We start from the raw sequence: 17796 nt of genomic DNA on the forward strand, positions 1-17796 counted from the left end.
CATTCATCCAAGTTATCTGGGGAGCAACGTGGAAAGACGACGTCTAACACAGAAGGGGAGGCAAATGGCGTATGGCCCCCTTGCATCCCTTACCTTTGCTAGGACAGTGATTTCCAAATCAATCCTCTAAATTTCAAAACAAGATCAGAGTCTGTATTTGTACAAATCAATGCACCCATGAAATCAGTGGCTCTCAATCCTGCCTTCCCAAACTGAGAATCATCTGGGAAGCTTAAAAACATACGAGAGGGTCATCCCCCAGGAGATTCCAACTCGACTGCTCTGAGTTAGAGGTTCCCGCAGACTGAGAACGTCAGAGAGACACTGTCTTCATGGTTGAAATTACATCCATATGGACTTCTATAAACCAGGGCTACATAAACACTTGGTGCTCATCTTTCTATCTACTGTGTCTCAATAAAACTGTTTAAACATACTTTAAACTGTTAAACATCAGTTTGAAGCTAAAAAAAAGTTAATATGCCCTCACACCTTCAAAATACCTGCGTAAGATTCTTCTCCCCCATCCAGGCTGACAACACTACAGAAGTCTGCATTTCTGCTGGGTTTGAAAAAAAACAGCATTGGGTGAGGACCAGGGATTTGCTGATCTAAAACCTGACCACCATTTTCAGCAGCAAGAGCCCTCACTGATAATTGCTAAAAAAAAAAAAAAAAAAGAAATAAAATAAAATAACAAAACCTGAATACTCTGACACCTAACCTCCAAGAATCGGAAGTTTCCTAAACCCGATGTGTTTCACACATCCCCAGCAAGGTGGCTCGGATAGGAATCATCGCCATGATCCAGTCACCTGAGTTTCCAGCCTCAACCACAGGGATGGCTTTGTGTAAGTTATCCCAGCCTTCAGAGGGGCAAAATTCACTTGAAAATGAGGAAAAATAGGGACTCCAGGAGAAGCGGCAACTGAAGCCTATAAAATTATATCCAGTCATTCTCTTTGAATGCAGATTTATAGCCTTTTGTGGGTATCAGAAGCACGTGGCTGCCAACATCAAAAGCTCTCTTAGAAGAACAGGTGAGGGGGCGCCTGGGTGGCTCAGTGGTTTAAGCCGCTGCCTTCAGCTCAGGTCATGATCTCAGGGTCCTGGGATCGAGTCCCACATCGGGCTCTCTGCTCGGCAGGGAGCCTGCTTCCCTCTCACTCTCTCTGCCTGCCTCTCTGCCTACTTATGATCTCTCTCTGTCAAATAAATAAATAAAATCTTTAAAAAAAAAAGAACAGGTGAAATGCTGATGCTCGTTTGAAATCTGCCCCGCCCCGTGTCCTGAGTGTCCAACCTTTACATCTACTTGAATACCACCAACTCATAAGGGCCCAGTGGACCATTCAAACTGGAAAGGTTAGTTTCTCATCACACCTAAAGACCCAGCTTTACACAGGGAAAACTGGAAATTGGAAGTGATTTATTTACCCAGATAAGAATTCGTAGCTGTGCGGCAAATGCCCTTCTAAAACCGTATCCTTTGCGTAAAGTGTAACTCACGGCACCAATATCACAATTAGTGGAAATGCAGTTATTATAATATTCTTTCCTGTGTACAGATTTTTAAAATAATGACATTTAGAAAGTACTTAGGACCTACTAGTGATTGTAGTAGATCCTAGAGACCGGTATTTGTTCATACTGAACACATTTATTACCAAGGATGCAGAAGTAATTGAGACAAAAGCTTAAGGTCACCCCAAATTTCCTCCCAACATGGAACAAATCCATAATATAAATCCTTTGTATGATATTAATTAGCTCTGCTACACTGAACTAACCTGAGCCCCTCAAATCAAAACCCTAACGTTCTCTAAGAACTAAGCCAAGAAGAGAAATCTATATTATTTCAAAGGTGTTTAGAAAAATACAAACATGTTAAATAAAAGGAAGACATCCTTTAACACAGAGGAAAAATGATCAATAGTCTTTAGTCTTCTGGTATCATTTCTTTTGAATTCTTCTGTGCCTCTATTGATTACTTTGTTATTATAGCCCTGGAAAGGAAAAGAGGTAAGAATGACATTGAGAAAGTGAAGATCTGGATTCACGTGCAAGCACCAATGGGAAGACCTATCAAAGTCAAGAAAGATAACTTTGCTTCTCTAGACTTTGGTTGTTTCTGTAAAAATCTGGGCTTTGGTCTAGAAATTTTAGGGTTTTGTTCAGGGATGTAATTTCATGATTTTCCTCTACAAGTGGGAAACAGAAGTACATAGAAACTCGGTGATCAAATTGATGTTTATCAAACATAAAACGGATGGCCACATAAATGCTTTCTGTCTTCTGCTTTGAGGCAGGGCCCCTCCACAAAGCTAGATGACATTTTAGAAGCGCAGCTCAGGGCGCCTGGGTGGCTCAGTGGGTTAAGCCGCTGCCTTCGGCTCAGGTCATGATCTCGGGGTCCTGGGATCGAGTCCCGCATCGGGCTCTCTGCTCAGCAGGGAGCCTGCTTCTCTCTCTCTCTCTCTCTCTCTCTCTCTGCCTGCCTCTCTATCTACTTGTGATCTCTCTCGTCAAATAAATAAAATCTTTTAAAAAAAAGAAGCGCAGCTCAAAGAAAGAGGAGTACTGAATGTGAGAAGAGATTGTCTCCTGGATCCCTTCAATGTCTTCACAAAATACACCAAGGTCACTGAGACAAACCAGAAGACAGTGTTCTATATAGTAAGTTTTGGTTGTCAAAGGTGTTTTATTAAAATAATGTGAGAAGGGGCGACTGGGTGGCTCAGTGGGTTAAACCGCTGCCTTTGGCTCAGGTCATGATCTCAGGGTCCTGGGATCGAGTCCCGCATCGGGCTCTCTGCTCAGCAGGGAGCCTGCTTTCCTTTCTCTCTCTCTGCCTGCCTTTCTGTCTACTTGTGATCTCTCTGTCAAATAAATAAATAAAATCTTTAAAAATAAAAATAATGTGAGAAGACTTGGAACCTGGAAACATAAAATTTCATAAATCTGGTTTCTATTGGAAAGAAAAAATCAGTCACTCTAGCAACCATAAGTGCCTGCCCCAACTGAGCAAAAAAAAAAAAAAAAAAAAGAGCCCCGTGGGGTTGAGGGGGTCCTAACACTTTCGGCCATTTTCCATGCAAACTCACCTCGGTTGCTAGAATTGCTCGTGTATGCTTTAGTTTACTACTGACTGAAGAGAAACTGATACCTGGAATTAAATTTTTTATGATATTGGTACACTCCTCAAAATGGCTAAGTCAAGGCTTACCACCATCCTTCCTAAAGTCCCACTAACTTGTCCTGAAAATTCTACGTCCACAGCATTTTTTATTTAAGGTTTTGATACATACTTAAAATGCCAAGAAATGCTTCCTGAAATGATAAAAATACTGTGAATGAAAGGGACTGAAAACAATGGAGAGCGTCATAGAATATTAGAGCACACAGGCACTTTAAAGGTGATTTAGTCATTTCTTCTCACAGTAGAAATAAAAAAAAAAACAGAGAACGAAGTGACATGTTCAAGGACACGTGGTCATGAGCTTCCCAGGCTCATCACGCTGCTTAAAGGAAAAGCAAGTGACTTGAGGAAGAAACAGACAGGGGGCCCGGGTGGCACAGCTGGTTGTGCATCTGACTCCTGGTTTCGGCTCAAGGTCATGAGATTGAGCCCCACGTCAGGCTCCATGTCCAGTGGGGAGTCTGCTTGAGATTCTCTCCCTGCCCCCTACTCCCATGCTATATCCACGCATGCACACTCTCTCGCTCTCTCTCTCTCAAATAAATAAATCTTTTAAAAAAATACAGACAGGGCGCCTGGGTGGCTCAGTGAGTTAAAGCCACTGCCTTTGGCTCAGGTCATGATCCCAGGGTCCTGGGATCAAGCCCCACATCACACTGGGCTCTCTGCTCAACGGGGAGCCTGCTTCCCTTCCTCTCTCTGCCTGCCTCTCTGCCTACTTGTGATCTCGGTCTGTCAAATAAATAAAAAATAAATAAAATCTTTTTTAAAAAATTCAACAAATAAATTTTTAAAAGTTTAAAAATACAAAGATTTGGGGGTTAGATGAGAGATACCATGGAGAAAGAGAGAAATGGGAATACCTAAATTAAGAAGCTGACTCAGAAGTCAAAATTTAATCGACATCTCACATATAAGTGTTATTAATGTCATTTAAATTAACAGCATAGAACTTTAATGATCTAAGTTTGCTATAAGGATGATATATGACATTCCACTAATATATAATACACAGATACCCATGCATTAAAACACTTATCAACTTGGCACTTATTAATAATTGGCTATGTAAGTGATGGTCTTCTCTGCTGCAGGATGTGATACGGTAGAGCTGTCTTTTCACGGTACCAGTCCAGAGGTCGAAATGCACCTCAAGCTGTCTGTTAAACTTGAAAAAATATTAAATGGGCTGTATGGGTTTTCCTTTTCTTTCTTTTTTTTTTTTTTTTTTTTTTTTTGGGCTTTATTTTTGCCCTAATGTGAAAAAAAAAAGAAACAAAGAAATTAATGACAAATCTTTTATTCAGCTTCATTTCTTTAAACCAAACCCTCAAACACTTATATCCCACCCACATACCTCACACTGACAAAACGTGTGAACCTCCTGATTGTTTTGTTGTACGGTGTTTTTTGTTCTTTGTTTTTCCATAGGAAAACAACTTTGGAAATCTGATGCAATCAGTGTAGCTTCTGGTCCCAAGACTAAGGTAGATACAAGGGTTGTCGATTTAGATGCAGGAAAGTTAAACTTTTTCCAGCCCCTTTCAAATAGGTTATAACATACTTATATTGCCTGGCAAAGAATTTTATTTGGTGGTCTGTATTTTTTGGCCCTATCTCTTTTTTAAAGAAAGGCTGGAAAATTCTTAAAGACACACTGATGAAAATTGTTGTTGGAAGTCCAACTGCCTTGTGCCATGGCACTACCTTCAAATACAAATGGAAAGACTTTAATCTTGTTTTAAAAGTATACACAGAACAAAAAAAGCACATACACTCAAAATTAATAATAAAGACAAGGTATTTAGAAAGCCATGCAGATGGAGGGGCTCGTGTTCTATTTCTCAAATGCCTGGCTTATAATGGCATCTTCAAAAATAAAACCAGAGAACTAATTTGTGATTTTCACCTACTTTAATGAACACTTTGATTCCTTTGATTAAGAAAATCTTATTGCTTAGCAAGTTTCTCAGAATATCTGACATACAACTTACTCCATACCGCAGCATGTTATAGTGATACAGTCACAATTTTACTTTCTTCCAATCACTTCTGACACATTTCCCAGGCAGGGCCACCTCTGTTTATAACCATGAGAAGCGTAATACCAATAGACTGAAAAAGCAACACAGGTTACCTTTTTTTTTTTCCTCAACCAAAATTTTTATTCATGTATTTCACACATGTTCACACATCCACCATCCACGGCCCTGTCTCAAGTGTAATGACAGCAAAATGCTGTATCATCCCGCTCAGATCTAATCAGTCCATCTGGTAAGAAAATAGAATTACGGTAAAGAAGTCCAAAAGGCCCAGAAGCCATTTGGAGACTCAGCTTCTAGGCCTGGTACTATTTACTGCTCCCTGTCTGGCCTTGGTTGAAGAATCTCTAAATCTAATTTTATCATCTGTTCGAGATCAGGGCGGATGTGCAAATACAGAGTAATCACACTTGTGAACATCCCTTAAAAGTGTCAAGTTCCATGCAAATGAACGATTACTCAAAAAACTCATCCATGCGAGTGTCACTCTTAGACTTAACTGTATTTCTAGAATAGTCTGTCTAGGCATATAGGCTTTCCAAACTATCAAGGGAAATATATATATATATATAAAACCCTCTTACAGTTATTTAATTCTTTCTCTGGCAATTAAACTTTCCTAAGTTATTTTATCACAATATTGAACAAGTTTTAGGAACTTCCACCTAAATAGTATTCATACCTTAACAAAATGAGGTTGGAGTCAAAAATATTGGTTAGTGTAGGCTATTGGACAACAACTGCCAGGGGCTGGGGGAGTAATGGCAAGCACAATGGGCCCTTCAAGTACAGGGAGCTACCTTGCAGCAGAGAGAGAGACCCCGAACACCAGCTCCTACACAACATCCTGAGCACGACAACCCAGCTAGCTGGGGAGCCCCAGTATGCTCTATGAACAGTGCTCTGCTTTGGTTTTTTTTGTTTTGAACCAACCGGTCTTACTCTACCTCTTCCTTAACTATACCCTCGTTCTCTCATTATCTTGAATTCCAGATCATTGTCTAGGCAGCTACAGTCAAGAGATACGACAGAATGAAGGAGTGATCGCAGGAGTAGAAAAGCTTCTTATTTAACAAAAATCTGACTTTGGGCAAACTGCTCAACTTCCCAGGCACTCAGTTTCCCCTTTATTACGTGCAATAAATTAGATGCAAATATCCATCCTCAATTCCTTCAAAACAGATTTCAAGACTTTCCAAATAGTGCATCTGTCTTTATAAACGCTGGAAGCTGGACTATATATCATCTCAGAACGGAGCTCCTGAATGTGTTCGTTTTATGAGTGGCTGCGTGTCTATCTGAGTTAAAACTGACATTTTTGTTTGCCTCTTCCTCTGTTGGCATTTTAAAAATAGTCTTACACTGAATTCCACTTCTTACTGCCTCGCATGTGAAAAGCAATATTGAAAATACAAACTCTGAATTACTATCCCATATGGCTCTGCTACTCAAAGAGGGATGGGGTCCCTGGATGGGGTCATCTAGAAGCCTGTGAGAAATGCAGAACCTCAGCCCCCTTGCCGGGCTGAGTAAATCAGAAGGTGCATTTAAAGGAGATCTGCCATGATTCACATGCACATTAACATCTGAAAAGCACTGATTTGTGAGTTTCAAAGATATTACCAGCTTAGCTTCCATAACCCAGGATCATTTGGTTTCCCCTCCTCTCCGAGTAGATTTTATTAAATTAAATTCAAATAAAGACGGTAAGTCCTAAGTAAGTACTGTGGCTAGCAGAAGCCACCAATCACTTTCACACTACTCCTGACAACACGCGCACAAATATATTCAGAGGCAAATTTCTCATCCAATATTTAGAAAATAAATTTGCTTTTATAGTAAGTTATCAAAATCTGTGAATGATATTACACAAAACACAACTACGCCAGCGTGAGTTGAGCCTTTGAAGGATGTAGAAAGATTTCTTCCCATGACTGCCTGCCAACCACCTACCTTCTGGAATTTCTGCAGGATCACTTTCCCATGGACTCACCTGATTTGAGAAATTACAACATTTGATTTTAGATAACAACAAAGCATCTGAGAAATTCATTCTTATTCAAGCTTCACATTGCTGCAGTGATGCTCTTCCCCCATGATTCCTCCTAGTCTTACAATGCCAGCTTGGGTGGGTGGGATACTGGCGCGCTAAGGTCTCTCTTACTAGGGAGGAAGGCCCTTCTGCACCTTATGAACCAGAAACTTGGGGACAGAGAGTCAAAATCTGCATTAAGTGAAGCTGTCGTTGACCTAACTTGGAAGGCAGCTTTTGGCTTTCCAGTTTCCTTATTTATGAAGAAAGTAACTGGTCATAGAGGAAGAATTTGGGCCTCGCCTTATTCGTCTTGTTAGTAACAACATCAGGAAATGCTCTGAGTCCTGGAGTGGTCTGATATACCTGAGAAGCATCACACGGGTGTGTTGTTTCTACTCAAGCCCCAGAAACACAACCCAGGACTCCTGCCCCCAATTTCTAGTTCAGTGAAGTCGGTGGGGAGGGACGGGGGACGGAGCGCAGCAGACGCGGTTCACACCCCGTCCTGCACACGCACGCCCGCTTTCAGAAGAAAATACTGCAAAAGCACCGCAGAGTTCACATCGGATTTCTAAGGCAGTCCAAAGGGAATACGTGAACTTCCGCCTAATTCTGAAAATTATCTACGCACAGCATGTGTGTGCGCCCGGTAAGGCCATACGATGCAATGTGGCACAAACAATTAAAAGTTCTTCTCAAAGTGGAAATGCAAAATAGAATGAATATCTATTTTCTATAAATGAATCGAGCCATCTGCCTCGAAAGAGCAGCAGCAGGAGTACCCAAAACAGCAGAAACAGCAGCCTCTGGTGTTAACAATCTACTCTCAAATCTCATGCTCCACATTTCGCCAGCAAACAAGGCTAAAAATACAAGACATGCAACAAATACTCTCTTGGGATCTGCCATTCCATGGATGGCACATTCAATCAGAGTAATATTTTCTGTTGAAATTCAAAATTGAGAAAAAAAAACAACAAAAAAAAGCAAGCTATCATATTAGAAACTGGCATTCAGAATTTTAAGTGTGGTTCCAATCCCAAAGTATATTAAGCTGAATGGTGAGAGGGTGGTTGTTTTCGTACAACACAAATCTCTGAGATTTATCTGAATGTATTTATAGATTTATTTAAACTACTCTGAATTCCTCTACAACTCTCACAGTGGTAGAGAAATAATTTTATTTAAACTACTCTGAATTCCTCTACAACTCTCACAGTGGTAGAGAAATAATTTCAGTCCTTTTGTCACCAAAATATAAGGGTTGTTTTATTTTTGGCATAGTTTAGAAAACAGTCCTTGTTGTGGCTCTGGGGCAGGATGGTGCAAGTTCAAATCCAGGCTCCTCCGTCATATCTCTGTGACCTTGCACAAGTTATCTCACCCCTCTTTGCCTTCCTTTTTCTATGTTAAAATGAGAACCTTACTTACTTCAGAGTGCAATTTTTTTTTAAGTTTTTATTTATTCATTTGATAGACAGAGATCACAAGTAGGCAGAGAGGCAGGCAGAGAGACAGAAGGGGAAAGCAGACTCCCTGCTGAGCAAGGAGCCAGATGCGGGGCTCGATCCCAGGACCCTGGGATCATGACCTGAGCCGAAGGCAGAGGCTTAACCCACTGAGCCACCCAGGCACCCCCTCATAGTGGTATTTTAAAGACTAAATGAGTTGACAGACGTAAAGCATTTAGGATAATCAATGGCACACAAAGAATACAATAATTGCTATGATTATTTTGCACTCAAGGAAGGCTACAAAAATGCCTCCTCTTAAGGAATAGGCATGATATAAAGAGCAGCAGCAATCGGATGGTAAATTCTCATGCCAAAAGCGGCTATTTAGCAAATGAGGGAGGCGAGCTGCTCAGGGGTCTTCCCTAGAGTTTGCAGTTCTCACTATAGGAAAGTCCCCACTGGCCATGCAGTCATGCCGTCAGTTCATGAAGGCATCAGGATGGGGAGGAGGGCAGAAGAGAAGACAATGACATGGCTGGTCAATGGCTGGCACTTTCCTGAGTATGGGATTAAGATTAACTGCAAAAGTGCAATCAAAAGGCATCCCCGGGGCGCCTAGGTGGCTCAGTGGGTTAAGCCTCTGCCTTCGGCTCAGGTCAGGATCTCAGGGTCCTGGGATCAAGCACAGGATCGAGCCCAGCTTCGGGCTCTCTGCTCATCAGGGAGACTGCTCCCCCCTCCCCACCCCCCCGCCCCGCCTCTCTACCCACTTGTGATCTCTCTGTCAAATAAATAAATAAAATCTTAAAAAAAAAAAAAAGGCATCTCCGTTGGGACTTTCTGTCAGTGTGTGTGCCTGTTCATTACGGGGACACCTGTATCTCTGCTACCACCATCTTTAAGAGGCTGTTATAGAATATAACTTTCTTTGTACATATACCTGTCTTTGAGATTAGGCGTGAATGTATGTAGCCTGGGTCTCTAACCCTCATATTAAAAAAAGAAGAAAAGGCACAAGAGACGGTATCAAACATTCACTATCTCCTGTACAACTAATTCCTTGAGAAACCTTTAAAGTTGCAACATTTTAAGCTAGGTACTATACATAGTAAAGGCAGACCACAAAGTCATGATAGAGAGAAACGTGCTTCCCTAACTAGTAAGAGAGCAGGGTCTGGGACTACCTGATTCACCCAGTTGTACAGTTCTAAGAGCTCAAGGAGGATTCTTGGCCCCATAGCTTTCCCACCCTCTGGATCATCACTTCCAGAACCACACACAGGTCAAAGACTGAGGAAAGCCATTTATTTTTCATAGTAAGACCCTGCAAAAGAACAACTTTCTTTCTAAGGGCCAGATCAGAACAAATAATCTCTTCTTAAGAACTAAGATACTTGAAGGCATTTTTTTTAAAGATTTTATTTATTTATTTGACACAGAGAGAGAGAGATCACAAGTAGATAGAGAGGCAAGCGGGGGGGGGGGGGGGGGGGGCAGGCTCCCCGCTGAGCAGAGAGCCCGATGCGGGGCTCGATCCCAGGACCAGAAGACCATGACCTGAGCCCAAGGCAGAGGCTTAACCCACTGAGCCACCCAACTGCCCTGCTTGAAGGCATTTCTTGAGCAGAACACTTTGTCAGGCAGGAAAACCAGCAGCCATAGGACCGTTCAAGCTAAGAGCACAACCCAAAAAATCAGAGTAAGACAATCCTGGGAGGAAAGTGGGAGAAAAGACACTTTCCTCATAGCACTCTGGAGGGAGAGTTTTTTGAGGAAAATGAGCAGAATGAGAAAGGCAAGAGGGGGGACTTGAGGGGGGTGGGGGGAATAGGGAGCATATAAAGTTCATTAAGAAGGAAATGACTATGGATTTTAAAACGCATGAACCAGGTAGATAAATGGATTTAAGTATGTGTAAACGGTATGACCCTATTATGCCCAGAAAATAAATGTGTACCTCTCTTGCCCTTAATGCATTACTATAGCGATAATAAGGAATATGTCATTGTCCGGGACATTTTTTAAAGGAGGGAACTATGCGGAAGTTTAGCCTATCACTCCCTGCCTTTAGATGAGGATATCTTTATGTACAGTATCTAATACGGGAATCACAAACAGATCTACAGCTCTACTCCCATTTTCTCAAAGAACAAAAACAAATCAATGTGACAACACGATGTGGATTCAATTAGCACTTGGCAGGTCATGAATAACTTTTAAACAACCTTCTTTTAAGTTGGAAAGTGTTAAGATATACAGTAATCATGGCACCAAAGTGCCTTCCTTACAGTAGGCCAGCAGTCAGGAACATAAATCTGAAAACGTAAGTCTTGTTTGCGAAGGAAGGAACCAGAACATTCCTCCTTGGGGCATACCAGTTTCTATGGGCAGTCCTTTGTCCCAAATATCTTCCTCTTCCAGTATATTCATTTAAAGCCCATCACCTGAAATCTCCCTCTGATTTTCAGATGGTTTTACATTAAGTATGGAGGAGAAGAAAAGGAAAAAAAAAAAGTTGGTGCACTCATCTTGCAAATAAAAGCCTAAGTCATTATAAAGGAAAATGCTACTGGATTATTAAATATTCTTAGATCATCAACGCAAATGGCATAATTCTATATACCCTGTGGTTTGGGGGGAGGGGGCAGAATACCTTGGTTCAAATCAACATGGAAAGACTTGCCAAAAAAAACACCTATTTCGTTGAATAAAGAAGAACAATCTGGGGCCAACCCCACAGAGTCTGGTGAGACGACTCAACAAAATAGCCCAAGAGTGCAACTCATCTTGCTTTTAATGAATGGGCAGAACTTAAGTAGCACTGAAACACACCCTTTGTTCTGAAAACTCCATAGTGCCCACCTGTCCAAAGTCAGGTGCACGCAGCTTCACAGGTTCCAGAGCTGGCTTACAACTCATTTCATACAGAATCCCTGACAGATGCTAAGGAATGGGCTTCATACCCCCCCCCCAAACATAAAATACTACAAGGGAAATATTAGGCAGATTTACTGCTCTACTCCATGTGTCTTGAACATTACTATGATCTGTGCAAGACATTTTGTTGTAAATAAGCCTGCAGAGTGTACAGTATGTTTTCTAGAAGACCTTTAAAGAACAGCTTGCAGACAAGAGGTGCTAGCCTTACTTTCACAGCCAGCAAAACTCCATCCAAGAGGCTTCTGGCATGTCCCCACCTCTCGTTGGGGGCTAGCTTCAAGACAACTCCACCAACCAAATTCCAAGGGGTCAGTACTCAGAGTCAGGAGGTGCTCTTAGGTATTTCCACATCAAACAGCAAGTGGGAATGCAGACATTTAGAAAATTTAGAAAAGAAAAGGCCCGCTTTTCCCCCAGAACAGTGCATTAAAACAAACTCAGAGCTGACTTTGCAAGGAGGCATTCTCCATAGTAAATCAAATGGCTGAAGCTTGTGCTTCTTCCAGCAAAGGGAAAGAACCGGGCTTCACCAAAACCCAGAGTGTGCAATCACCGAGGCTCATTTTTAAACCTTTGCTGCCTTTTAAGAAGCCTGCTCCACCAAAAACAAAAACAAAAACAAAAACAAAAGAAAAAAGTTTTCAGGAAATGAAATGCAAATTGTCACTGAACAGGACCATAAACAAAGCTTCTACCTCTTCCCCCCCCCCTTTTTTTAAATTCCTCATTCTAGGTACCTGACTGCTTTTAACACACCGTTAGCTGTTATAAAAATTAAAAATTAGATTATGTTAGTTCTTTTATGATAGTCGTCAGCCCCTTCCTCCCTCTTGTTTCCCGGCTACTCATTATGTTCAGGATAGCCAAGAGAGCAGAAGGTGAGGCGGTCAGCTCAGTACCCCCCTCTTGCCAGACAAGCCTTAGGTAAATCATTCAGTGCAATTACATATTCTAAACCTAATGGATGGCACACAGGGAAGGAGAAAGGTAAAGACGGGCGGGAAGGAGAAGCTTCGGGATTATTTCAAAGGTAAAGCCACAATACTCAAGCTATGTCTCAAATCGCTTCTGATCGTCTTCAAAACAAGTCGGCGGGATTTATCTTTAACTTGATGCTCCCGGTTCTCGTTCACAGTGGAGGTGAAACCAGTTGCAAAATTTTACTCTGCTGGAGTCCGGAGGATCCAGGAAAACGGGGCTTGTCTTTCAAAGTCAGCAAGAAGCTGCGGTTTGAGCCCTGAGCTTCCTAGCTGGAGTAGGCACCGGGTAGCGGCCGGGTGAGCGGCCTCCGGCCAAATGCTTATCCCGGCTCCGCACAGCGGTCACAGCTAATCGTGGGGGGTGCACACAGCTCTCCCGGGCTCCCGCACACCGCGGCCTCCTCGAAAGAAAGCCCAGTGCCTCGGATTAGTGTCGCCCGTGGGTTGCCAAGCTCAGCGGACTTTAGCTTGGGTGTCGCTCCCCAAAGGGAAAAGGCTCCCTCTCCATTCAAGCCCACCCTACAGAGACTCCCATCACCCCGCCCCTCTCCCAGGAACTCTCGGACACCACTGTGCGCGCCCACCCGTGGTCTCTCGCCTTAGAGGCAAGTGGAGAGGGCAGGGGAGAGCGAGCTTGGAGTGAAGAGGTGGGTACCCCGGTCTGCAGCAATTGGGGAGGGCTCGGAAAATGGAGCAGGCGGTGGGCGTCAAGGGTAGGGGCCCCGGTCACAGCAACCTGTAGGATTGCGGCTTATCGCAAACTTGGGGTGGGAGGCAGCGGTCCCCTCCGAAGTCCTCCGCCCGATTCCCACCCTGTGGGGTCCGCGTTCGCAGAGGTGCAGCGCGCAACTTGGGAAGCCAGCGCCATGGGCGCGGGTCCCGCTGGGTCTCACTGTCGTCCCCTCGCCTCTCCCCCGGCCCTGCCGCCCGCTCCGCCCGGCGCTTACCTCGCGCAGCCGCAGCCCCCGCCGCCCAGAAGCAAAGCCCCAGCCACCGGAGCCACCGGCGCGCCCCTCCAGCGCCTCCTCCTGCGGCGGCCGCTCTCCCCATGCTCCTCGCCGCGCTTGGAGTCCGGATCCTCTTCCACGCCCCGGGCGCCCGGGAGAAGCACGGCGAGCCGAGGACCGAGACCAGCGGGTCCGGGAGGTCTTCGGCGAGTGACTGATCCACGGCGGCTCCCTACAGCCCCGGGGCAGGGCGCTCCGAGCCGCCGCTGGCCGGGCACCCGAAGCCAGCACGCGCCCTCATAGCCTCCCACGGCGGGGCGACCGCTGCCACCACGGCCGCTGCCTGAGTCGCGCGTTCACCCCGCAGCACCGCTCGCCGCGCTCCCGCCGCTGCCGGGTCCGGGACTACCGGGCGGAGGAGCGAGTCCGCATCGCTAATGAGATCCCCGCGGCCGCCCCTTCTCCTCCCCTCCGAGCGGCAGCCAATGAGCCGGGCCGGGGCGGGGCGACGGCGGGCCGCGCGGGGCGGGAGGCCGGGAGGCGCAGGTGAGCCCCGCGGCGGCGGCACGCGCCCTCGGGTTCCTCCGCGCGCCGCCAATGGCCCCCGCTCGCGGAGAGAGGCAGCGGGTCCGGAGCCGGCTCGGGGACGCGAGCGCACGCCTGCGGACGTGAGAGGCGCCGGCGGGCCTCTTGGCGGCGAACCCGGCGCGGAAAGATGTGAGCATCTCGGCAGCCCAACTCAGAGTCTGCCGCTTCCAGGAAACCTCTGTTTTGTTCAACTTTGAGCCCTTTCTCAGTCCTGCCTCTCCTGCTTCCATTTTTTAACGTCAGATCAGACAGCACTCCGAACATGTTCAAAGAAAAAAGAGAAAGCCTTAAATGCCAAGTGGGGAAAAATAACACTAGAATAAATCCATTATTGTAGCTATGCTGAATCTCCATGCATATAAATAGAGAGGTAGGGAAATTGCAGTCAAGGGTACATTAAGGGGTATGTGATAGATTTTTATTCCCAGCTTTTTTTTTTTTTTAACTTATCTGAAAGCTACCTCATTTCTGACGCCTCCTGGTTTTGTTTGTTTTAATCTGGGCCCTGGGAATTGCCTTTCTTCTAAGTATCAGGGAAAGTGAGTCATAGTGGCCTTTGTAACAAGAAGGAAAAAAAAGACTTTTTCTCAGAAGTGTGGTTAATTTTGAATAAATTGTCAAATCTTCGTTTAACTGGTCTTGAAAGGACTCATGGTTGCCTGTTACTCTTCTCTCAGAAGTCTTAAGTCAGGACAGATTGCCTTAGGCCACACAGTTTCAGGCACAGAACACACCTGGGGAGTTGGCCCTGAGTCCAAGACTCCACAGTCAGAGCACGAGCCATCTCTCACAGCACTGAGCCCCTAAAGTCGTGCCAGAACTCAACTGGTTAGAACCCATGTCCCCTTTTGCCTGGTTGCCCCCAAAATGAAGTCTTGGCTCAAAAGAAAACCTTCCCAACCGTTAGTTCCCCACTGCCCACACTCAATATTGATAGAAGTACTTATAAAAACAAACAAACAAACAAAAAACCCATATCTCTCTTGCCAAAGTGTTCCATGCTCCCAAACACCTTTCTCCGGAGAATAAACAGTTTAAAGTGAGGTAATTGTTCTGGATGAGGTAATTGCGTTAACTCGCTTTCTTCTGAAGAAAAAGAGGATGGAGGCAGAAAGATTGATTCCCTGATAAGCACTTATGCCATCCCTCTCCTGATGCCACCAGACCCGCGAATGTCGGGGAGAGGAGCCAATTGCTTCCTCCAGTCTTCTTGCAGCTCAATAAAAGGTTTGGGTCCTGGTCAAGAAAACCAAGCTCTGGGGAATGAATGCTTCAAAGCAAAGACTAATGTGGGGCTGGCTAGGGACTTGCCTGAAAATCTCTTTAGAATCTTGGTAAATGAGTGTTTTGTCCTTTTCCTCTGAGAAGGTGAATTGAGAATTAATCTACCAAATTTGCTTTACCTGTCTTCTGGAAAATAGTCATTCATCCTCTGACGTTCCTTATTCTTCAAGAGTACGTGGCAGTTCTATCACAAATGAGTACTTTCTTAAAAAAAAAAAAAAAAAGGTGGAGGGGGGAAGACTTACTATGTTTCCAAGATAGTATTTAAGTATTACTACTGTCCCTAGAGGGGAGCAAAAGTAAAAACAATTCTATTTTAAAAAATACATCTAGGGGTGCCTGGGTGGCTCAGTGGGTTAAAGCTTCTGCCTTCCGCTCAGGTTATGATCTCAGGGTCCTGGGATCGAGCCCCACATCCCTGCGGAGCAGAGAGCCTGCTTCCTCCTCTCTCTCTGCCTGCCTCTCTGACTACTTGTGATCTCTGTCTGTCAAATAAATAAATAAAATCTTTAAAAAAAACTAAATAAAATAAAAAATAAAAAAATACATCTAGGAAATAGTTGAGCTAATATTAGTTAATCATTAAAGTAAAATTGCAATGACAAATGCAACAGAAGAGCAAATAAGAAAACTTGAGTGCATACCCTGTTCAAGGAAATGGTTGTTTCACATATTCCGCCCCCCCTCCACCCACTTGGCAGAACCAAATCCTAGAATATAGGTACTATTATCCCTTATTGGCAGATAAGGAAAGTCAGGCTGAGTATAGGAATGACTTTCCCAAGATCACGTAGGTAAGTTTCCAAACATCAAGAATGAGACGTGGGTTTGTGTCTAAACCTAAGATAAGGTTGAAGTGGTATCCTTTCAATCAGGTGTTCCAGAAATAGATACTCCACTCATCCTCCTCAGTACTATTTTGAGTTGAGAGAAGTTGGATCTTCAGTATTACCCCCCACATATTATACATCATGTATGAATTATATACCACACATTAATTCTGTACATTAGAATATCCTGTATTAATCTAATTCTGGCTATTTTTAAACATGTATGAATTGTACTCCATTCCATTTGGAGAAATGAATTGAAGAGCCACTACCCAGGATCAACATCTCCAGCCACCAAGGCATGGTAGAAGAACCAGCCTGACAGTCAGGAACCAAGGGATTGGGGCCATGACGCTGCCAGGGATTGGCTTTGTAGCCCAGGGCAAGTCAACATCTGGTTTCAGTCTCCTCGTCTGGAAAAAGAGGGTATTTAACTAGAGGATTTTAAGATCAACCCTTTTTAAGATCCATCATTTTCAACTGTGGCATGTTATGATTTTGAATACTCAGTACAACCAAGTCAGAAATTAAGCCACTGTTCTGGAATTGGGGCAATTATGTAACAAAGGCAAAATTTGCTCTAGACAGGTTATTTGGAATGATAGCCACCCTAAAGATATTAGCTGTAACCAGGTAATATTAATTCAGTGGACAGACTTGGTAGTGTTTTCCTCAATTCTTTGTTGCTTGAATGGACTATGCCTATTTTCTAACACTTTATACATAAAGATAAAGAGGTAGAATATTCCTACTCCCATTGCCTTTTGGCCATCTTTAGCCCAACTAGTCTCAAAAATAGAAAATGTTTGAGTTGAATCAAACTTAGAGGAGGGGAGATAGAGACTGGGCATAGAGAGATCTGCCCTTCCAAATGTAACAAATTTTTTTCCAAATCTAAGGATTTTTTTTAAATGGCTTACTATAATTCCTTAGGAAAAGCTCTGTATTTGTCTGGAAAAAAGTATTTAAAGACTTTAGCCAAACTGCTTGGTGTAAATAGTAAAACTCCAAGGGAAGTTAAAGAAAACAGAAATATTCTACATGAGTAAGGGGAAAAGTCTGTTGTTCTAGGATTTGGGGAAAGAAAAGGGGAGCCAGGGGGTTGGCGGAAAGCCAAGACCTAGCTAAGATGTGGCCTTTCTCCTGGGAGCTCCAAATCATCATTAAGGTTAAAGAGGCCAGTGAATTTATGGAAAATGGTGAAGGGATTATAGCTTGCATCTAGATGACTGAAGACGAAACAGACACTCAGGAGAGAGCAAAAGGACCTTGGACATGGAAACTTTTGAAAAGTATGGAGATATTTTGGGACAGTCCTAAACTTTAAACCTTCATTCTTCTGGGAGCAGGAGGTGTGCCTCATTTAAAATCTGAACAAAAGCAAGGTGTCAGAAATCAGTGAGATCAAGACCCTTGGGAACAGAATACAGCTGTAACTCAAAGGAGAGGAAATGGGCTTAAGAACATTGAACATTAAGACTAAGAGAAAGGGGTGCC

The 17796-nt window shown here is 43.8% G+C and overlaps 1 protein-coding gene across 11 annotated transcripts in view; it reads right to left on the reverse strand.

Annotated features, from left to right (window-relative positions):
• Window positions 1-13970, reverse strand: part of UNC5D (unc-5 netrin receptor D) — a 533873-nt gene extending 519903 nt beyond the window's left edge. For all 11 annotated transcript variants that reach the window (XM_045985620.1, XM_045985626.1, XM_045985611.1 and 8 more), the window contains exon 1: window positions 13598-13970. In XM_045985620.1, the coding sequence (XP_045841576.1) occupies window positions 13598-13700 (103 nt within the window). In that variant the 5' untranslated portion in view covers window positions 13701-13970. The remainder of the gene's footprint in view (window positions 1-13597) is intronic.
• Between the last annotated feature and the right edge of the window lie 3826 nt (window positions 13971-17796).

The sequence above is a fragment of the Meles meles genome, chromosome 2 (assembly GCF_922984935.1).
Source record: "Meles meles chromosome 2, mMelMel3.1 paternal haplotype, whole genome shotgun sequence".
Classification (NCBI taxonomy): Eukaryota; Metazoa; Chordata; class Mammalia; order Carnivora; family Mustelidae; genus Meles; species Meles meles.